The following is a 23140-nucleotide window of genomic DNA, read 5'->3' as shown; positions in this document are numbered from 1 at the left end:
TCAGCACTGTCCAGGGCACATTGCCCCCTGACCAGGGATTTATGCCCATCAAATAGAAGGCATCCAGCCCATTGCCCAGCTTCAAGTCCTGATCTAAAGCTGCACTGCAAAACTGAGCATGCTGTTTGCCTGACTCAAACCTGCCTGTACTGCTACATCTGCTCAGCCCCTCTTCCTCCCCTTAGGGCAAAAAGAAGCCAGTGTTCTTGGCCCTTATTGCTTAGGCATATGTCTACACCTGGCAGTGATGACTTGCTATCCCCTTCCTCACACCTGTGGGTGCAGGACAGTCAGCACAGAAGGACAGACCAATTCTAGAAGGTGACCTCACCTTTGATCCATCATAGTGGGCTGAGGCACAGAACAGCAGGGAGAGGAAGAAATTTTTTCTACACCCATTTCTTCTGGACAGGGAGAACGTGTGGATCAGAAAGTCGTCTTCTCTCCTGGGTGATACATGCCAGCCTTTCAAGAGGACAGATGGAGCAGTAACTCCAATACAATTACAGAACTGTAGCGAGAACAAGAGAAAGATGAAAGGTACACAAGTGCCATTCTACCAGTGATGCTGATCCCTCTCGTTACCAGAAATGTTTTAAGAAAACGATCCCTAACCAAGTGACTATCATCTCCTGGAGGAAAACTGGGTCTCCAATACCACTCTAGCTCACAGGACTTTGTGAAGAGTCCTGCTAGACTCCTCTGTTAAGTTCTTCTTCCTTCATGGTAAATTCGTCCCTCCTCTCAGTAAATTCTTCAGTCCAAGGACAGCAATTGTCACTGTTTCTCAGTTCCCCAAAGGGACTGTGATCAATACCATCCAAAATCAGAACTTTTGCCCTTCCTGTAGGAAACTTTATCCTTTCTTTAAAGGTATGGAGTTTTATAGCAATCAGCCATGAAGCCTGTCAGGAGAAAACTACATTTAATACTCTGGACTGGAAACAGAACATTTCAGAGTAAAAATAGCTCCCTTTTTCACTGTCTGCCAGATCTGGGAGGGAGGTGAAAATCTACAGGGACTTCATTTGATGTGTGAAAAAGCAGAATTCTGTAGCAGCGAGTATGCACACACTTATTTTAGGTCAAATAATAGCTCTGCAATAATACTTAGCTTGGAGGAGAAAACCAAAGCTTGGACTAGACCCACGCTATCTGGAACCGAGTACCATGACAATTCAAGTGCATCCACCAGAAAAAGAGGGGAAAACTTTTCAATAAATACTTTAGAAGTCCCATCACATCACAGTCCTTCTGTCTTTGAGTTCTTTTCTCTTTCAAATTCCAAGTATCTTCTCCTTCATCAGCCACCATGATGTCTGTCTTACTAAGATATGAGAAAAAGACACTCTGCTTGACTGAGGTCTGGGCACAGACCTGGCCAGCACACCACCTTTCCCCCACAGCACGTAGATCCAGACAGGCTCCCTCATTCCACAGCCATGCAGTGGGGCAGCAGGCAGACCTGGTACAATATGCAGCCCTCCTCCCTCTCTTCTCCACCAGGGGAGGAGGACAGGCCATACATCACATCTAGCTTTCCGAGGAACCAGAGCTCAAGCCTGCCCATCTCAAATATAGCAAACAACTGCACTGTTTACTCCAGAGCACCTTATATTTTGAAAAAGGGCCAGCTCTGATCTTTGAGGTGAAGAGTTATTGATCAGAAGAGAATGGCAAGGCTGCATCACGTGTCCCAGTGAACAAAGGCTCTGCACAAAGCTCTGCTACCAACTCAACTGATAGACCCTGGAAAGGGAAAAGAGGAATCAGCACACACAACTTTGGCTCTAAAAATGCAGGCAGGTAAATATCCAGTAATTAGGGGGTACTGAGTAACGCAGGAGTGGTGGGACAGGAGTAGGGCTACTTTAGCAATCTGAGTGGGAAGCATGGTCTGCCATTCCCTCCCGGTACAGGATAAGAGAGGCTGGATCAGCTACATAATGCTGATAAATGTCTCATCATTGAGAAGGAACAATACAGGAACATTCAAACATCCCTTCTCTGATGTAACCACCACAACTGGCACAAACACATCAGAGGAGGCAGACCCTGATCAGGGCTGACTGCTTCCCTGCTAACATCAGAAAAACACCACAGTGTCCCCACTGGAAAAGAGCTCATTCAGCTACAGCCTCACTGGGAACAGCGAGCACAGCGACCTCAGACAGCCTCCAGAACTCGCACTGCGGAAAGCATCCTTCCTTGAATGAACTGCTTTGGCTCGGGCTGCCTGTGTGTAATTCAGATTGGTTTAGACTACAAGAAACCATCTAATGCAGCTTCGTGTCAAACCTCCGCCCACATATCAACTACATAATTAATAAGGATGAGAGAGAACATTACCCCAAGCTGGTATTCAGATCCTCAGCAGTGGTAGAGCCTGTCATATGCTGTTTGGCCTTAGAAGTCAGCAAAAGGAACGCATCGTACTACATGCTTGGTCATTAAATACAGGCTTATAAGCCCATAAAAAGTCACTGTTGCTTGCAAGTGCAGGGTAATTTTTTTGCATGAAGTAGTTTGTTTTGTGGTAGGCCCAAAAGTTAATTAGTTTTCCCAGTTTTATTACTCCACATGGTCAAATAACAGCCTGGAGCTAACAGCCAGTTGGAACCGTGCAAGGTCCAGAAAACTCTCACTGTGCTTTTCAGGACTGTTTGCTACAACCATAAATCAGCAGCTAGCAAATGACTTCCTGCTCCAGCTCTTCTTGGCCACCAGCACCAGTCCTAAACGATCCCATAAATCAATGCAGCAAGGGCAGCTCTCAGCTCCGGGGCCACAGAGGGAATAAGGCTGGAAGATCTGTTTCAGACACACGACAACTCTTTGTGAGACTTTCCAGTTATCACCACCCTGGGAGAAGTCACTCTAGGCACCTGTTTCATTGCAGATCCCGACTGCAGCATTTACACCCCCACCGGCTTCAGCTCTCACCTATACTGATGAAGGTGCTGCTGTGCCTGCCACAGAAGCTGTTTCCTATCTAGCCTGACAGGTAGATAAACTGGCCATGGCCCTCATTCATAACCAGATGTGCCTTCGGCCTCTCCCAGGGCTACAGCAGACCTTGAATGCAGACTGGAGGTTCTAAGAGGTGAAGAAGACACAAGGAAGCCAGCACAGTACAGTACAGCCTCTGGGATCCGGACTGACTGGATAGCATTGCAATAATCACACTCAAGACAAAAAAACAGCTGTGGTGGGGATGCCCAGCACTGCAAAATCCTCCGAAGAAGCCAACGTACACAGTAGTTTATAAAGCTTTAGAAGAGACAACACCAGGACATGCTGAAGGTATGCAAGCAACCCTACACATGTACTCATAGGCACTGAGACATCCCCAAATAGTTCCCAGGGGTGGCAAGTCAAAAGTGCGATGAAGCAAACATGCAACTCGATAAAGATTCCTCAGACACAGCATTGAGGTTGGAAGGAAGTTATCCCTCCAGCCACTGTCTCCAGGCACAGCTCACACAGCAAAGACAGCAGCAACAGGAGCATCATCTCCCCAAGGGGGCTGCCTGAATGCACCAATCAATGCAAACCAAACATTTCTCCAAAAAACAAATACTACTGTCACAGGACACGTGAAGGAAAAAGGTTTGTGCCTCCCTGCTAATGGGGAGGAGAACCCAGAGACATAAGTCCACTCCTAACAAGACTGTGCAAAAGCAGCTCCTCTATTAGCAGTCAAGAGGGAGTAGCTGTGGGAAGAGGCAGCAGTTCAGAGGAAAGAACCACAACAAACACTTTCATTTTCCTCCCCAATGCAAACAACTAAAAAGCAACACCATCCTGCAGAGGCCAAGATGCGTAAGCCCACTTGCCATCATTTCTCACCGTGAGGGTAAGTAAACCTGTGAGAGGTGTGGCAGGGAAGCCAGTGGAGGGAAATGGGTATTTGGCTCTGTTTCCGGGCCAGGAGGAAAAACTAAAAAACAATTTTGCTCTCCAAATGCCAAAGGAGGCACGCCATTCTGCTATCAGCCCCAGCAAACCATACAACCGATGTTAGGCATAGAATGGGCCTGGGACACCCATCATGATTGTTTTCAAGTGCTCTGCTAGACAAAGTCAGAGCACACAGGATAAAGTCCTCCAGTTGTTTTTGTGAAACCTTCCATTTTCCACCTTACAGAATATTGATCCTTTCTCTGTCAAGGGGTAAACGTGGTGGATTATGGCTCACTGCCTGTAGGCTGTCATCAGCAAGCAGTTCCACTACAATTACACATCACAAACGAGTATGCTACACAAATCAAGATCTCCATCATCGCTGGCACCTAATCACAAAGAATCGCAGAGGCAGACGTTGCATTTCCTTGGGGAACAGTGCCTTGAAGAAGCGCACGTGGCCAGAGGTTTGTTGGTAGCCACAAACAGCTTTGCCTCCAGCAGCTTTGCTTATTTTTACCTTATGCAACTAAGGAAACTCCAGAGCACGCACTGTTTACAGAGGATGTCGAGTATCAAAGAGCATGAAGAACAGTTCTTTGGGGGAAGATTGATCTTGCTTGTTTAACATCAGTTTCATACATCATTACTCTTCTCACCAGCAACACAGGGTCACTGCAGACAGCTGTTCCTAAGCAACAGGAATATACTAAGAATACATATATTCTCTGCATCTTGCTAGTGCTGGGAATTTCATTTTTAGAGCTGAAGGAATTCAAGGCCCAAGTGAGACTTCTGTGCATTCATGATGCCCTGGCGAAGGGAACAGCCCCATAATGAATCACTGCTAATTAAGGTCACTTCCAGGGGATCTACATTTCTTTACTGGTTTGTGCTTTTCAAACAAGAAAGAGAAGTTTCTATTGGAAAGTTCTGGGTTGGTTGCAGAACAGCTGAGAGCGCAACAGCAGCCCTTGTACAAGACAGCCCAAGGCAAAAAAAAAACAAAAAAAACAGTTTCTAGACAGTTCTACTCCAACAGAGCATCCTCTCAAAAATAAAACCAATCCCCCAAACACACACACACACACACACACCAAAATAACAAAACCACTTTACAGACTTAGAATTACCAGGTAGCTGCTGGAGGGATGGGGTATGCAAGGCCCACTAACTCTGTGGGAAATGAGGCTGTCCAAAGGAGCTTCAGGGAGCTGGATGGTCAGATCTCATGGAGGCCACTGGAAAAACTTTGCCCCGTACAATGAATAACATAAAAGCCAACTTCTCCACTTGAAATTACAACACTGTCAAGGAAGTACAATTAGCCAGATGGAACCTGGCCAGGGCAGAGAAAATCATGACTAGTCTCACAAAAAGAAAGTATCAGGACACGTGTGATCTCAAACATTCAGGACTTCACTACACATTTGAGCATGACATGTTGTCTCTGGTGATAAAATAGCCCCAGCATCACCATGAGAAGCTGAACTGGAGGGAATCCACCACTCAGGAGATTAGGAGAGGGATATAGCAGTGACTCTCCCAGGTGCAAGAGCTTGAGCTACAATACTACAATGTTTGAATCATACAAAATTCCAGAGGATTCAGAGCTCAGATTTCCTCAGCAGCGTGTAAGTATGATGGTGCAAGAAAACAGCCTGATTTCTGCACCCCATCAACTTTGTCTCATGGTGTGTTGGTACCAAGCTGATTTCAGGCCAACACATTGTATGATACCTAGTGAGGAGGCGGAGAGTGATCACAGCTTCCTTGGCTGCTGTCAAACTCAAACACGCCCACTACTGCATTTAATTTGCAAACGTGCCCCGGTACACTTGCGCTGAGTGCAAATACAGGAAGGCAGCAAGACCATCATACTTCCTACCACAGAGGAGAAACGCTTGCTTTCCAGGTCTGGTAGAGAGCAACTTTAAAAGCCCGTAAATGTTACAGGTGTGAGTGATAATGGCTTGGAAAAGCACCTCCAACCTGTTTCAATTCTCTAAGCAGCTGGGTGTGTTCCTCTGGAGACAGGATGATCTCTTCCCCCTCTCTTCCTCCCATCATAACAGAGTGCACACTACCGAGCACAATGCACCAGCTGATTTCCAGGATCAATCCAGTCTCTGTTTACAGCTTTTTCCCCTCCTTTCTTTTTAAACGTGCAGGCTTAAATGTTCTTATTGCTTCAGTGATTTTCTATGTGCAAGACAGGATTTGAGAACAATGCATTAGCAAGGATCTCTGTGCCTAAAAACCAGCCCACATATTAGCTGAAATGGCAGAGCGTACGCTACCAAAGCCTCTTGCTGCAGCTGGGATCAGGTGGCAGCAAAGAGACAAGGGTCTGAATGCAGCTTGCTCTCCCTCTCGGACGCTGTAGGTTTCCATGCAGCTCAGCCATGGAAGGTACACAAATGTGTAACGAGTAGGAAGCCTCCTGAGGCTTTTACAAATCTAGAGACATCAAGCTGCCACTAACTCATGGGCTGTGTAAGACTGACTCAGCTTCCATGTGCTTTTTCAGTGTGTTTGTTATGATTCCTTTAAACATTTCAGGAGATGCCTCCTTCTACCCGTTCAAGCTTAACAGTGTTGCGTTTGTTACGCTGCTGATGTCTGGTTCCTGCTGACGGCTTCTACTCCCAGCTTCATGCTCAAGGCTTTCAAGCAAAGCCAAATGTCTGTGTGAGGGCTGGTGGGGATGAAGGGTACCCCGGTAGCCAGGGAAAGGGGAGATGGCATGGCCAATCCCAACCCATTCGTGCTGCAGGGAAGGTATAAATGCAATCCCAGAGACTCGTACACAGCTTAGGGGCTGGCTGCTGCTCGATGTACTGGAATATTAAAGAGGAACTTGGGGAATGTTTGCTGTTCACCCTCCAAGAAGTGGGAAGATTAATGACCTGCAGGTAGCTTTCTCATGCTGAGCTATCACTCCAGGGTATCGTGGATAACAGCCAAACGTGGATATAAGCCTTGAAGTGCTAGGAGATCGCCGTCTACCACAACAGCACTGGGGACAGAAACAGGCTAATCCTGGCAGGGTGGAAGACAAGGCAGTACCCTGCAGAGGGAAGTCTCTCAGACATTAGCTGCTCAGCACCTCAGTTTCCCTCCTTGACCGAAAGAAGGAAAAATTCCTTTCCCCCTTTTCCTGGGGGTTCATGCATTCGAAAAGGCCTCTGGCAGAAGGCAGCAAGAGGCTGATAATCCAGACAGCATCAGCAAACCAATCTCCCTCAGCAAAACCAGATTCTCTTGCCAGCCCATTCTTCCCTTCAAGTCTGTCTACAGGGCAATGAATTTGAAGGGACTCTTTTCTTCCCAACCCCACAACCCAAAGTGGAGGAGTCAAAGGGTTAATGCTGCATGACAAAGGTCAGCGCAGTTTGGGGAGGGAGGAGAAAGGCGAGCATTGTGGTCACAGACAGCAGCTCCCTGCTCCCAAAACGCCGCTTGAGAAATGTAAAGTGATAGCGTTGCTCGGAAAAAAAGGCCTGAGAGCCTTGCCTAAATCCCAGGGCTTTATCGCTCACAAAAGCCCATCCCCTTGAGTCATTAATCGTGTGCTCCATGGCTGGGCGCCTCAAAGAGCAGCAGATGACACATGCCCAGCTGCCACTGACGCCCCTCCTCAAGGTAGCGGGGCAGAGGCAGGTGCACTCCCAGTGCCCTCTGCTCAAGGCTAATCTATTCTCCCTCCTTGTCCTCTGCCTTTCATCTCCTCCAGCAGCCCACGCTGACAACTGTAAATGAGATTAGACTTCAAGGCGTGGGGCAGATGCAGAACCCCCTCTGTGCATTGCCAAGAGACCCTTGTAGCTTTTAGAGTGTCTTTCCCCTTTACAACGAACAGCGTGGTGGAGGGGGGAGTAAAAGGAAGCAAGTTTCTTGCCACACTCACAGAAGCGCCTAATAAAACAGACAAAGGAGACCCTGACTGTAGGGCCTGGATGCTAATCTTTTATCGCCACGGACAGTCTGGCCACCAGCATCTCTGATTCTCCAGTCCTCGTTAGGAGATAAAATAACGAGTTATGGCTATTTCCTATCTCCAGTTCCTCTAACCTCCTCTTTGCAGCGCCACTCTGCTCCAATGTGGACACAATGTCCCAATGAGCCCTAACCTAGAGACAGCAACAGCCCAAAATCCAAGGGCATGAAAGCAGCATACAACCCTGGGATCAAACCTCCTGCCCATGCTGCTGCTCTCACAGATACTGTTTCCTATTCCTCATCTCACAGCTTCTCCTTCTCCTGCTCCCAGTGTCCCACACAAACCAGCAGGAAGACACAAGCAATTTGTCAGAAAAAGCAGTGAAGTCTCCAGACACAAACCACTGCCTGGAGCTCAGAGACCTGTCTGTCGAGGTCTTCCAGCCGCAGCCAGCAGGGGTTAGCCAGCAACAATAGTCAGGGAACTTTTCAAAGGGGCGTGTGATGTTTAGCTCAACAGTGCCCCAGTAAACAAACTGGAATTTCTTTTATAGCGTGAGAAACTGCTCGTCCTGCCTGTGTTAAAGGCTATCCTGAGAAAAGGGACACAGTTAACATACAAGATCATTGAGTTCAAAATAATTCCCTTTCTCAGTTACCACCAACCATGATCATAGATGGCCCGATTTTATGGATTGCTTTGCAATTTCAGTCGTGCAGGAAACAGCCCTAGATTTAAGATGGCTGCAAGGTCGACGTATTTTCATGCTTTAGAGACTGTGGCAGAGCAGGTTCAGCTGCACCCACTGCTGGTAGTGTCAGCAACTGAACTCTTCCTGACAAGTACATGTCTGGTCCAGAGTATCTCTACAGCCTCATTTCTGAGCTCAAGCTTTCCATTAGCTGCCTACACAGAGCGGGTAGCTTGGCATCTCTCTCCATTCCCCATAAACTCTGTTCATCTGTTGCCATCACACCCACGTAAAAGTCTCAGGAAGGAATCCAGGATTCCTAAAGCAGCTGCAACAAAAACACAGCCTGGATTGATAAGCAATAGAATCAAGGTGCTGAGCCAGTGAGGAGGGTCTTTTGGGAGAGTTTTGTGTGTGGCTATTTAAAACCAGTTTGTTGTCATGACTACAAAGCAGGGTATGGGTGAGAAGAAGCAAGCACTCCAAGACGAGGGCTGATAATGTTAATTCACCCTTGAAATCTCAGTAGCCGTGGGGATGGGACAAACAGAGATGACACAAGCTCTTGGCATCTAACAAAGCTAAAAGCTACATTCGGAAGGCAGGTCTGTCCTAATAATGAACACCATCCTCTTAGATAGTCCCTTTCACCCAGCACGGCCGAGGGCTGGATAATACCGATTAGTTGCAGTCATCTCTAAAGCAGGGATGTTGGGGACATAGAGGCAAAGAAGGGCACCCGAGGCCTTATAAAGGACACAGCAAGCAGGAACCATCAGTCCCACAGAAGACTTGCCTGCAGTCTCACTGTCTAGCCATCATACAACTTGGCTTCAGCGAGGACAGTGAGATGTTCTCATGTCTGCATGCAAGGGAATTAACTGGGGATCTTAACAGCACAGAGAAGTGTGAAATTGCCAGGACGTGCTACTGGAATTCTCTTGCTTTTAAGTTAACCTGAAGATTAACAACAACAAAATTTTTTTTGGCCAGTGAAGAACAAACAAATAAACCCCCAAGTGACCGTGTAGGAATGGAGAGAGGTAATGTCATGCTCTGCTTGGAGCTTGGATTCCACACAGAGACAGTGTGTGCAGAGCGCTCAGCAATGGCGCAGGCTCTGCAGAAGGCAGCAGATGCGGAGCTAATGTGTGTGTGTGGGTGGAGGGTGTTTATGAGCACAATAAATAAATGTATGAATCCCTATAAAAGTTCCCGTATAAAAGTGAGTTAGAGCTGCCCGAGGGCTGTGGCCTCAGAATAAAAAATGCATCTTTTAAGCATGGCATGAAGCAGCAGCTGTACCGTAACTTCCTGGCAGCAGCACTGAGAAGCCGCCTGTCTGCCTGCTCCCAAACACTTGGGTGAAGTCTTGACCCCGCTAAATACAGAAGGAGCTTTGGTACTCAGGATTTTAATCTGGGAGGGGCTTATTTGAACCTCAAAGCCTAGGAAGCAGAGCTGGACCTAACTTTTTGCCAATTTTCAGTTCTTTTACTTCTTTAAAGAAGCAATCTGACAGTGGCTGGAGATACTGGTATCACTCACTGACAGCTCCCAGCGTGACAGAATAGAGCTGGATCAAAATGAATAGAAAAATTCCTCTAGAAATCATTGTCATTCACTCCTCTTTCCCAAAATAAACAAGGAAAAAACACATTGTTTTATGGCTGAGCAGCAATTTTCATCAAGAAATCCTGAATTTTTAATTTAAGATGTTTAGGGGGAAGGGTTAAAAACAACTATAAAGAACCCTTTAAATTTCGTATGTCTATACATAAAACTGCTTTTTTGTCAGTAAGCCTAAATGAAAGTTTTGTGAAAATATCTCCCCCCAGGAAAAGAAAAAGCATTACTAACAATTTCATCACCTGTCCCCGCACCAAAGGTGAGGAGGGGAGGGATTACTGCCCCCTCCCTTTCATCATTTACCATCACCGTAAATCACCCTGGAAACAGGAGACTTGCAGACTCCCAGCCCGTGAATTCCCAACTGCTCTAACACATCCTCCAGGGTCTTCCCTCGTTCCACTGCTCTCTGGGGAGGTGGTGAACGCTGAAGCCCCTGCGTCCCAGAAGAGCAGGTGACTTAAGCCTTAGTCCCAGCCCATGAGTCACAAAGAGACGGGGCACATAAATCTTTGGTCGCCCACTTCCACTCTGCACACACGTCAGGCCAGGTCAGATCTCCCAGCAAGAGCTGCAACTCTTCTGAGTTTCAACACACAGACTTTCTCTAGCTATTAAGACATTATCGTGTTTCACGTGGATGCCAGTCAGAGCTAAACAAAACGCTCCCCTCTCCTACCAGCACAGAGCTGCTGGGAATAGCAACCTTGTTCCATGACAAACAGCATCTTGCAATTCACTGCAGGCTAATTGCATTGCATTGCTGATACTGCGCTCGAGGAAGACGTCAGCGCCTTGGCTTTGCCCACAGGCAACAAGGACGTTATTGATTTATTCAGGACTTACAACTAGTTGTCACAGGTTGCATTCTCTTTGATAATAAAGCCTTACAGACGAGGCTTAAATTTCTGCTGCAGCCCTAATTGAAACATAGCTAATTATCAGAGTCCTGCCTTTGCAGCCCATTCCCTTGTTCCTGCAGTAATTTTCTGTAAATCCAACAAACTCCCCTCCCTTAAGAAAAAAAAAAAAAAAAAAGAAGAAAAAGAAAAAAAAAGGGGGGGAGAGAAGAAAAAAGGAAAAAAAAACAAAACCTCTACTATGCAAGCAAGTCCAGTGGGAAATTACCCATTCCTCTCTTTGAGCCTGAGGTAGCTACCAGCCAGGATCCCCATCCCACAAGGACTCAATGACTTCAAAGGATGCTTGTAGAATCAGACTACAAATTAAGGCCAACTTTCAAGACAGAAGAGAATTCCAAGTGGCTGAAACATTCAGCTCAGACCACAAACAATTTATCTTGAATCAGTCTTCTCAGTGGCAGCATTCCCTATGAGCCCCAGCAAATTCAAACACACCACACAATTTAGGTGTGATCAACAATTAGAGTAATCTAATTCCCAACTGCCAGTTGCTTGACTGTACAACAACAAACGAACTGCAGTCCAGACACGTGGATTAACAGTTAGTCACAGCTAACTGGCTACAAACAAGCACTCATCAGAGCAGGCAGTCCAGTTATTAGCTGAATGATAGCAAGACCCTCAAGGTACCAAGGACGTCCTTTCACAGAGACTACACTACAGCCTTCAGCTGTAGAAGCAAGAATTATCATCTTGCAAAGTGGGGACAAAAATCCCTCAGAACTTTAGGATTGCCAGGTCAACGTCAGCATCAGAGTAAGTTCACTTACAGTAGGTGACATTTACACGCACACACAACAGCACAAAAGTTCATGACATCCAGAGAGTGGTGCAGTTTAAAAGCAAGTCAACCCTAGAAAAATCCTTCGGTTTATAGCTGCTTCACATTTCAGCCTGGCAGATGGAAGGAACACCACAAAGCAAACATGTCAGGTAAAGCAGCTAAAAGCATAATTTACAAGCTAGAATCCACAACCCAAATTCTCAGCAGCTATAACTCAGAGCTCTACAGAGCTGTGTGGATTTCAGTCAGCTACCGGTGTGACCAATGGCATTTATCGGGTACAACCACGGCTTTTGGTACAGAAACAGATACTTTGCTAATTCTGTGGAAGTTAAAAGCTGCGGGTCCTCCCCTGGATCAAACAGATGTTATCACGCAGAAGTCGGTTCAGCAGCTGGGGAACCATTTCATAGAACACAGTGCTGGTTTTACAGGTCCTAGTTTGCCTGCCTCAAACAGTAGGCGATCCTTTAATCCACAGAGCAGGGATAGTGCAGCTGGCAGCAGTCGGAGCACCTGCTGCAGCGCCTCGGCTCAGCCCCTGTGCTACAAGGGATGGTCAGCCTGGGCCCACTTCTCCTCCTGGCTGCTCTGATGAGAAACTGAGAGAAAGGCCCAAAGCATTAACGATAATAACGACTTGCACACCAGCACCCTGGGAATCAGGAACACGGAGCTCCTAAATTGTATGTTAAAAGCACAGAAAATCTAGTACAGAGGAAATTAAGTGCGGGCTACACTCTTTGCTCATGAGACAGAGACAATACATCAGTTGTTCACATACCTGATCAAATAGGGCTTTCCAGTGCTGAGAGGCAATGCATAAGGGAGGAAAAAAGAAAAAGAAGGTATGAGAGCAATGACATTAACATGCAGCAAACTGTAGAAGTATATTCTAACTGAGAAATAACCAAATGATCTAGTGCCATTTCCAACAGCCTTCTTCATCCCAGAATCACCTACCCTTCCGGGGGAGGAGGCAGGGGGAATCTACCAACCACAGGGAGTGCAGTTTTCATTTACAAATCCAAATTAAGACAAACTCGGAACATTCATGTGTTAATTCTGTTTTCTTCTGCTTTGTCTGCTTGTGAGTGACTAAGGAATAACAGGCTTTTTATCCACAGGGATCAAGACAGCTTGGTGTATATTGAGGGGAGGGAGGAGTTAGCAATGTTTTTTCAGATCACTTTCTAAGATCCTGTGGCGCAACCGTGACCCACAGACTGCCTTCTCTGGTTGTCAGAGCCTTGCCTGCTCCTAACTCTGGCAGGGACTTGCTGCAAGGCCTTTGATAACCCATCAGTTCTCTGAGCCTCACAAGTCCACAGCTGAAAAATGGATAATTCCTCTTGCACAATGTGGAAAGGGGGAAGCCTGGGACTATATTTACCCCTACAACTTTTGTTCCAGATCTGTCTGAAAAGCTGTGCACAGAAAGAAGGTCCACTTCAGTGCAGACAACCACGTGAACGCTCCACCAGTCCTTGTCACTTGGGAACAGAAAGAACAAGCTGATGACTGGCTCTGGTTTATGCTTTGTACAAAGACCAATGTCAAGCCACACAGCCCCATGGAACTGAAGAAATTCCTAATGAAGTGCTTGCTTCTCTCTCCTAGCTCTTGGATTTGGGGTCAGCTGAGAAGAGATCAACTTCCATGGGGCAACAGTGACCCAGGTAACCACTGCTTAGATTCCCCATGAAAAAACCTGCATGTTCCCAGTTCTCTTGTCTGCAACGTGTTGTTCAGCACAACACTTGGTTTCTGCCTCATCCACCTTCCTAGAAGAGCAAAATGAAAAAAATAACAAACATGAGCCTCATAGAAGCAAGTCTTCTCACTCTGCTATATGCAAAACAGAGCTCTGGTGAGAGCCTTACCCAGTCCTCCCAAGAATATTTCCTTTCACATGGTAGGCAAATCTAAAGCAGAACTGACTGGAGAGACAGTGGGGTATCAGGCCACTGAATTTAATCAGTTCAGCTGCTGGCTCCCCTCCTCCCCATGTCCCCATCCATTTATAAACTCCCATTTATCATCATAAATCAGCCCAGCACTTTAAACAGAACATTTTGGGACTGCCTCAATGCTGGCTTTGTGGAATGCTGCTCCAAGAGCTGTAATGACATCACAGCTGAGCTGTTACACGCTGTCAAGGCTGTGACAGCCAAACATCCACCATGTAGTACTTTTGTGGTTAACAACATATAAAGAACTGACCTTGTGACAGTTCTTGCTGGCCAAACCAAAGAGCTTACGTCAAGCTCTCAAATGTAATAATAGAAAATCAACCCCCAGTTAGGTCTCGGGGGGCACACTCCTAGCACAGAGCAGTTTGAATTTTCAGAGATGATGCTCTGTAGCTTGCAGCCTGCTTGTTTCAGCAGGAAATCCTTGGCTGTGGAGAAGGAGGGCATTTATACCACTTCCTGCTCTTCTGACTTGCAGACGATACATGATACCTCAAGCTTCTGTCATGTCATCTATTGCCAGGTATCAGCAGCTTCTCATAAGCAAATGCAACTGTGGGCTCTGGCTCTATTTTCTCGACTGCAGAAAACAAGGCACAAGAGTCAAATAATAATGCAGATCCCAAGGTAAGTAATAGTAGGACACTGCGAGCTGGACCAGACCCAGGCTGTCCTACCTCAAGGTCAAGCAGCACATCAGCAGCAGAACTAGGATGAGAATCTAGATTTCACCAAGGAAAGCTCACAGCCTGTCTACTGTCTCAGGAGCCCAATCCTGCCAGGCACTCAGCACTCAGCTTCTCCTGTGCCCCTGGCAGGATCGAATTGCTAATGGCTGCATTCTTGTAGAGGCTGGAGGAACTCCAAGGGGCCCATGTGTATCACAACAGGAAATCTTACTTGTAGACCATCCAGACAAGCACAAAATTTGTCAGGGAATAAAAGGTCACAGTCTGAAGTAAGCAAGCACAGGGATTTGGAAACCTGGACTCCTGGAAAACCATCCTTTCCCAACGAAAACTACACGTACCCCTGCTCAGGCATGCTCCAGTGCAGACTACCCAGCAGTGTTATAGCAGAGTACAAACTGCATCACACGTTCCCTCCTGAACATGCAGCGCTCGGGATTACAGACTGGGGAAAGCAGCTCTACCAAGCAAGTGCACTTCCTCTGCTTGCCCTCTGGGAGGAAAATTCAGCAACCGAATTCTAGGGGATTCTGAAGGACTGGAGGAGCAGGAGCAGGCGCTGCCCTGAGCAGCCCCTGGCAGGTTCCTCTAGCAGCATCATAAAAGTAGAGGCAAAAAGGGATGTGCCATTGCAGGAGGCTTAGTTTACAAGCGCCCCTTTCATGCCTGTGCAAGGTCCAGGAGACAGCCCACTTCAGAAAGACATTCAGTATCACTGCTTCATCCCTCCATAGGCAGGAACAGAGCCTGCGCTTACCTCTGCAGACTGAGCAGGCACTTTGTACAGCCCTCATCCCAGCAGAGTTTGCTAGGAAGGAGAGCTGCAAGCAGTCCAGGGCTGCACCAGGAATGCGGATCTGCTCATATTCACTCCCCCCCAGACAGGTGCACAGCAAGCTCCAGCCTCCAGCACCAGCAGATGCAGAACTACCACCTCAGCTCTGCAGGCTTTGCTGCTCAGCCTGGCAGGAGCTGATTCAAAGCACGCAGGACCACTTGGTGTCCTTCTAGGCTGGGTGAGCAGAGGAGAGACAGCACCAAGTTAACCCATCCTCGGGTGAAATCGCAGCTCAGAGGGTGGAGAGAGGCTATCAGCCCTGCCGAACTTGGGTGGAAAAAAAAAAAAAAAAGAAAAACATGAAAAAAACTTCCTCCTCTGTTTGTAGCTCGGGGGCTGGAAGAGGGAACAGGTTTTTAAGAAGGGGGGTGTTCCACATCCGTCACCCTCCGAGCAGCTGAGACTCTGGAGAAGCTCTCTGTCCCCAGGAAGCCCCTCAAGCCGAGACATCAGCCCCTCTCCTGCCTCTAGAGCCGCCTGTGCCCGCAGCCCGGTCCCTCTGCCCCCGGCAGTACCCTGCCCGGCCAGCCGCAGCTCGCCGGCAGCCGGGTGCGGGCGGCCAAGGAGCCCGGCGGGGCAGCACCGGGGGGCTCCGGGCTGGGGCGAGAAGGCTGAGAAGGGGGCTGCGCCCCAGGACGGGGCCGGCCCGGCGGCTGCCGGAGCCCCCCCTCGCCTGTCGGGGCAGGGAGCGGCGGGAGGGCGGCAGGGACGGAGCCGGCGCCTGGAGGGTCATCGGCCCCGTTCCTCCCCCCGGCCCGGGCTTTCTTTATAAATAGCGTGAGCCGATTAACCCGGCCCGCAGGAAAGGGGTGAAGGCAGCGAGCAAAGGAAACTTACATCCTCTGCGGCCATAGGTAGGACATCCTCGGAGTCGAGCACCTCGATTTCTTCCGCTTCTGAGCTGGCAGCCACGGCAGGGGAAGAGCTGGCGTGAGGCTCCGGCAGCCTGTCTCCCATGCTTGGAAACGGTCCCCCCCGCAGCCCCCGCCCCCCCACCCGCCCCCCTTTACTCCCCAGATCCTTGAAGAAATTAAACCTAGCTGCCGCTTGGCAAACTTTCAAGCGCAGCCGAGCCTGCTGCCTTCATGACTCCCGCAGGCGGGAGGGGAGGAAATCCTCCATCCAGGGAACATCCAATTAGCGGGGGCAGCGCAGGCGGGCGGCATCCCGGCGGCGGGCTCCGGCCGGGGCAGGTGACCCCTCCCCGGGGCGGCTCGGCCACCTCTCGCCTCCCCTCGCCTCCTCCCGCCCCGGGCACGGCCCCCGGGGGCACGGCCAACCCCCCCCGGAGCGGCACCGGGGGCTGGCAGCGGCCGAGGCCGGCCCCGCAAGGAGGCAGAGCTCGGGGGGAGCCGCCGGGAGCAGTCCCGCTCCGCTAGGGGGGCAGCCCCCCGTTTGGCCGGCTCTGTGCCCCCCTCTCCGAGCTCCCCTTCGGGTTCCCGGAGCCCGGGGTCGGGCAGAGCGAGCGCAGGCAGGTGGCGGAGCCGCGCGGCGCTGCTGGGGGTCTGGGAGCCAACTTCTCCATCCCGGCGAGTCGCAGTGCGGGGTCGCTGTGGGGTTTTAAGCCTTCCCCATCGTTATTCGTCCCTGCGCGAGGAGATGGGTATCTTAACCATCTGGAGCCGGGATTAGGAACTTGGGGAACGCCTCGGCTGAGGGCAGAAATGCAGCAGTTTTAGCTCCTTCCAGTCAAGCGCGGCAATAGCCGGCTGGCAAGGGGGAAGGGCCGGCAGAGCCAGGCTGCTCCGCCCGGTGCCAGCGCCCTGCTCCGCTCTGCTCAGCGGCTGCCACAGCTGAGGGCAGCCCCGGGCAGAGGGGGCCGGCACCGCGGGCCAAGTTTTGGTGACACGAGAGCTCTCAGCCACAAGGACGGAGCCGAGCTAGAACTCCCTCCTTTCCCTACAAATTTGTCTTAAAAGCAAACAGGAACAAGAAAAGATAAAGGAAAACCCCAACAGAAAAGCTGTGGAACAGGAACGGGACCTTCCAGCCAGCAGCAGCAGAGCGTACAGCAGAGATCCTCTCCTCTCTCCCATCCGGAGCCATCACAAACTCCTTACTCCATACTCCTTATCACTTTTGATCTGGATCAAATTTGTCCCACGCAGTGATGGGAAACCTGTGCTCCTAGCTGTGAGCTAAAGCACCAGTACAACGCAGTGGTGAACAGCACAGCATTCTTAACAGTAAAGACCCAGACAGGCTGTTGCCAGTGGGCCCTAGCTTCTTAAACACTAAAATACTCTTCTGCAGAAGAAGGAGAACAGTGCCCAGATCTCTGCAGGTGTCCCCATGAGCTACACCTGCCGACAGCCACACAGAGCAGCAGCCATCCACAGCTCAGCAGCCCACGGGGCTGGCACTAATTTAAGGTCAGGACCAAGGGCTACAGTATCTCACAGAGCTGAGCAAAGTCAAGTAAAAGGAATGATCTCCTCTGTCACCTAAGTTTTCCCTTGGCAAAACTAGAAGGAGAAATCAAACGTGCAAGTGATCTGTATTTTGGGAACAAATGAAAGAATTAAGATGATAATCTTATCCTGTGTTACTGCCCAACCGCTATTCAACTGCCCCATCCTGAACAAACATTAGAAAAGAAACTGTTATGTTCAAGGAGTACTAGAGTAAAAATCTCCCCTCCATTTATGTTTCTGAGCCCAGCAGATCACAGTCTTAGCCAAGAGAGAGTTTTTCAAGAAGTGTCCCTTCCAGTACTTTGAAGATTCTAGCTAAACATTTACAGTGAGTGCAAGAAGTAAACCCAAGACCCTTGGACCTGAAGAGCAGAATTTTTCCACCTCTGGATTCAGATGGGAAAATGACAACAAAATAAAAACTGCTCAGAAGTCTCCAGTGGAACTGATGAACAGAGGGCTTCTCCCACCTCCATAACGGTTGGACTTGATGATCTTAGAGGTCCTTTCCAATCTAAATGATTCTATGATTACCAAACTGTTGTCCTAAGTTAAATACAGCAGACATCCTTCAGGTTTAAAGGTGATTCTTTCTGCACGGCATCCACTTCTTACTTGTCTAGAGCCTGCCCAGCCTGCTCTTCCAAAATGAAAGAGCAGGCTACCAAATGCAGCACTTTTGAGACGCACTAACCCACCTTACTCATACAACACCACCCCTGCCAAAATATTCCAGGCCATGTACAGCTATTATAAAAACAATCTCTTTTTGATTAAAAACCTAAACCTCATCAAAACTTAAAACAGATGGATAAGCAAAAATATACCATGCCAACAAAAAGAAACAGCAATCATTAAAGATGTCTTTAGGGAGGAGGAAGGCGAGTTTTAGAAGTAAAGAGAGAATAAATGAGCTGAATTTCAGGGTTAACAGGTTCCACACAGTTGGGGACTGCCATTCCAAGAACTGTGGATCGCCTCTGATTGCAGATGCTAGCAGGAAAATGCTAACCATGAAGTCTAACATAAATGCAATAAACATCAGGGAGAGCTGCAAAATAAACTTACCTTAATATCAAATCCCCATTAAACTGGAAAACTGCTGCAAAATTATAAGTTCATTTTTCTCCTCTAAGGAATGTTTTCACTAGTGGCAACGAAGGTTTTTTTTAGGGAAATATCTCTGCACATTGCACATATGAGCTAGTGCTGTGCTATAATTGTCACAGAAAGGAAATTAACAGTATTCTAATGAGGAGTTTTGTTACAGACAAATTATCATCTTCCAAGTCTGTGAGAGCCTCTTAATTTAGACTGTCATTTCTCCCCACTGCATACCCTAGTGATTCTGCCTTGGAAAACAGTAATTGCTAGAGACACTAGGGAGCTGTGGGCCACCACAGAACAGACGTAGACAGAACACACAAGGGCTACAGAAGAAACTTAGAGAGAAGAAGCTTGAGATAACAAACCCCGATCCATTTTCACATTCAGTTATATAGGCAATCTTTTATATTCCTAATACTGCAAACAAAATGTAGACATAGGTCCTTCCCGCATGGGAAGTGGCTAAAAAGGTCAGCTCATGAATATGCAATTTAAAAGCTCTCAAAGGGACCCAGCCAACATCTGTTAGCCAAGCCTTCTGAAGCAAATCAGAACGGTTTGTTCATGGGTCCTTTTTCCAAGCAAAGAAGTCCCAAAGGACTTTTAAAAAGTGCACAGTTCTCACAGTTGAAACCAAATGGAGAAATCTACATAGCTTGATTACTGCATTGGAGCTCAGACAGAGACCCAGACCTGAAAGGCTACTTCTGAAGCAAAATGCAGTGTTTTGGATCAGATGTCAAAAGCACTGCGCCCTAGCAAGAAGTTAGATAGTGCACACAGTTAGAACTGGACCAAGCCAGTCAGATTAACTCTTTTAGACTTGTGAAAATGGTGCAAGATCTTTAAGAACCACAGACTATAGGAGCTGGGGTTACTTTGCCCAAAAGTTAACAAAGGGCTCTTTCAGTATCGGTGATGACGATATGAGCCTCATCTTTTAGAATTAATATGAATCAGACAATATGGGCTGCCTTTCAGCTTCTCCCTAATTCAGGAATGCTTTCTCTCCTGATGACAAGAAACAGTGGGGAAAAATAAGGTCCAGTTTCAACCTATCTTGAAGGATTACCCACCTGGCCCTCCCCATTCCCCTTGTTATACTTAGAGATTTTTCAACTCCAGCACTGAAGAATTTCCAGTGCAGACTCTAGTCTTTCTACCTGCTGCTCTGTTCTGCCCCAGTAGCTGTTATTGGTTGCAGCTGGTTCTAACTGTCTCTTTCAGTATGGCTGAGGAAATAATTAAATCTACCATTAACCCTTTCTGGACAGTTGTTTTAAGAGGAAACTCTTCTATCAAGTCAGCCTACAGTGTTTAAAATGCCTTTGCTCCTTTTCAGCCGTCACCTCATGGGAACACAGCACACATTGGTGAATTCATCCCAAATCAAAAGAATTGTTTGAAATGGAGACCAATTAGTAATTCAAGGTTAATTTCCAACATAAAATCAAGTCATGCTTACAATTAATCCTGAACTGACAGTCTTTCAGACAGGAGGTAAAAGCTGAGGGGTGAAGGATGTTTCTCCAAGGATGATTAAACAAGATCTTTGTCTTCCCAGTGACTTTGCAGCAAGGCCAGGCAATTCACACATCAGATTGAACGTGAAGAGGAGATGGGAGTCTGGTTTGTAAAAAAAAAATAATAATTAAAAATTTGTTAGGAAACAGTGACAGAATCAGAGGAAAGAAAACAAATCACTGTGCAGAGAGTATGAGTGAACAGAGAATTAAATGGGCTGCTGCTCTTTCTCCCCACCAACCAGCACTCAAAAGCAATAGTTAAACTTTTAAGACTTTGTTCCTTATGGGCTCAACGAGTAGAATACTTTCCTCTCACATCAGTGACTATGACTATAATCCTCATGGGATCCTGGAGGTCTTGGCAAGTGAACATCATAACTCTTACCTCAGTGGCATAATTACACAAGTTTTCACAGAGAACACGAGGCACCCACACAAACAGAGCCACAACAGATTTAGACGGGCTCTCTTCCCAGCAACTTCCTCTCCCTAAACCAATGGAGAAGGCCAGGTTTTGTAAGAGCACACAGCAAACTCTGCTCTTCACCTGCATGCTGACCCTTGTACCCTTCTTCCTCAGTGACAGAATTGCCCGTCTTTTTTTTCGAATATAGCTAACAAAAGGTGCTTTTCATGTAAAGTACCTATATGGTGCCTACCCCCACTATAGCATTTCACTTCCAGTTACTAATGAGATCTGTTCATTAACAGCCTAGACCAGATTTGAGTTTGAAGTCCTCTCACTGTTCACTGGTTCCAAGTTCCTTCCATAATTGTCCTGCATGTTAACAGCTCCTCCTGTGAGGCAAGGATCCTACATGGCACTCTCAAAAGCAGGACTTGGACTACTAAGTTACTCATGTGTCCTTAAAAATTGCCAAGCCACTCTACAGACTACTGGCAGTATACAGTTTTAAACAAATTGCCCTAAAAAGTCAAGTGAACCCCATTCACTTAATGAGTGCTCGCCAGATCATGGTTTATCAATTTCACTTTCAGACATTTAAGTCAAAAGAGAATACCTCAGACTCACCAGTGGTGCGCTGGTAGCATTTGATGGTCTGAGCATCGTTTACTAACTTAATCTGGGAGGGAAGGGAGACAAGAAGTTTGTGCACATCAATAAGAAATGAGATACACTTCACTTCTGCTGCAACAGCAGAGACCTTGTGAGCTTCAGGAAATGGCTGCAAGAGGAGGTGTAAGGGGAATTCGCTGCCTGTGAGCAGAAATGCATTAGGGTTACTGAACACACAGGAAGCTCCAGGATCTGGAAATCAAAGAATCTGGTGGGGAGCTGCAGGGTATGTTGTATTTCGCACTCTGTCTTTCACATCAAAGTACATCATGCTCACTACACACATCCAGCATGGCTGGAACAGAAGGGGTCAGCCAGCTGGGACGCAGCCACTGCCTTCTACACAGACGAAGCTAGGTCCAGCATGTGCTGCCTCCTCTTGTGCTTTCTAATGGGTCAGAAGACCCAGAGATCCTCACAAGGTTCTCTAACCCTAACTCTGATTTGGGAATCACGGGACGTGTCTCAGCCTTGCAATTTCATGTCCTTGTTTTTCTATTCTCCTGCTGGTGGCAAATAAAGTGTGACCAATAGGTGGAAAGCTACAAAGGGCAAGAAAGTACAGGTCTGGGTCTTAGATACCAAGCACAACCCCTTTTCTCCTACTTTTGTATCCAGCTCTTAATTTTCATGTTCAAGCAACACTGCCTATTGCTACTCATAAGAGAGCAATCTAGGTCCTCTGAAAAGAGAAACTCCCAAATTGCCCTTCAGTCTGAAGAACATCTTGTTATTACGACTCTTCCTTTTCTCAGCTTCCCCCACCTGCTCGTGTAGCTTAATTTGGATTCAAATTCATTCCCATTCCTGCCTTAGAGTACTACCATTAATCGATATAATGAAGGCAAAGAGATGGGATAAAACTCCAGTGCGCGACAGGAAGAAGTAAGGGAGGAGAAAACACTTAACTTACTGCCTTGTATTGCTAGGCCAGTGACTGGCATGGTCTGCATGGCTGTTGAGGAACAGAACTATGCTTCAGCAGGGATTTACAACACCTCATCCCATCTGCAGCAAGTTCAGATCGAGCAGAATGGATGGTAAATCAAATCAACAGCGGGAACCCTGATAAATATTGCAAAGTTGCCAGCTGTTCCACAAAAACAGTATTTCCCCCACACCAAGAGAAGGTTACAGAGAAGCAGCTTACCATTTATCCTAGCACAGGCTTGCAAGATCTGAGTTTTCCCCATGAGTTTGGTTAGCACCTCAGAAATGTTGGTCAGGCCACGGGGTCTGGTCAGAGCAGTCAGTCCCCAGCGCTTTGCATGGCTGGACCACTGAGACAAGTGTCCACAATTGCCGAGATGTGCTAAAACAGGGAGATTTACTTAAAAATATGGGATTTTAAAAATTACTTCAGGAGACTACGTTAAAATTACACGGAGGTGATGTTTCACAGCTTCAGTTCTGGACTTTCGGTCTCCCTCTCCCCCGCGGCACAACCCGCCTCATGGCTGCCCGCGGCTCCCGCCTTTTTCCTCAGGGATCGCCGCGACGCGAGGCGGCTCAGGGACACCCCCGTCCCGCCGCTCTCCGGGGCTCGCCGAGCTGAGGGAGCCAGCCCGGGGCAGGAGGGAGCCGGCCCAGGCCAGCAGCGGCGTCGCGGCCGCCCCCCACCGCCCGCCTGGGTCCCGTCAGG

General features: G+C 47.9%; 1 protein-coding gene across 6 annotated transcripts in view; it reads right to left on the bottom strand.

The window, feature by feature from the left end:
• The window catches only part of RHBDL3 (rhomboid like 3), a 72651-nt gene extending 49524 nt beyond the window's left edge, over nucleotides 1–23127 (bottom strand). For 3 of the 6 annotated variants that reach the window (XR_005813631.1, XM_040530853.1, XM_040530850.1), the window contains exons 1-2: nucleotides 16211–16358; nucleotides 12658–12681 (exon numbers count right to left, since the gene is read on the bottom strand). Coding sequence is in view for 3 of the 6 variants with exons in the window: in XM_040530853.1 (XP_040386787.1) it covers nucleotides 12658–12681; nucleotides 16211–16330 (144 nt within the window). In the remaining 3 variants the exon portion in view is untranslated. Of the gene's footprint in view, nucleotides 1–12657; nucleotides 12682–13266; nucleotides 13463–16210; nucleotides 16359–20359; nucleotides 20521–22648 lie in introns of those variants that run through there. The other 3 variants (XM_040530856.1, XM_040530858.1, XM_040530852.1) reach the window with 3 other exon arrangements.
• Nucleotides 23128–23140: the final 13 nt, after the last annotated feature.

The sequence above is a fragment of the Cygnus olor genome, chromosome 18 (assembly GCF_009769625.2).
Source record: "Cygnus olor isolate bCygOlo1 chromosome 18, bCygOlo1.pri.v2, whole genome shotgun sequence".
In the NCBI taxonomy this organism is placed as follows: domain Eukaryota; kingdom Metazoa; phylum Chordata; class Aves; order Anseriformes; family Anatidae; genus Cygnus; species Cygnus olor.
Note: the sequence above shows the minus strand (reverse complement) of the source record. Positions and strands in the feature narration are given on the sequence as shown.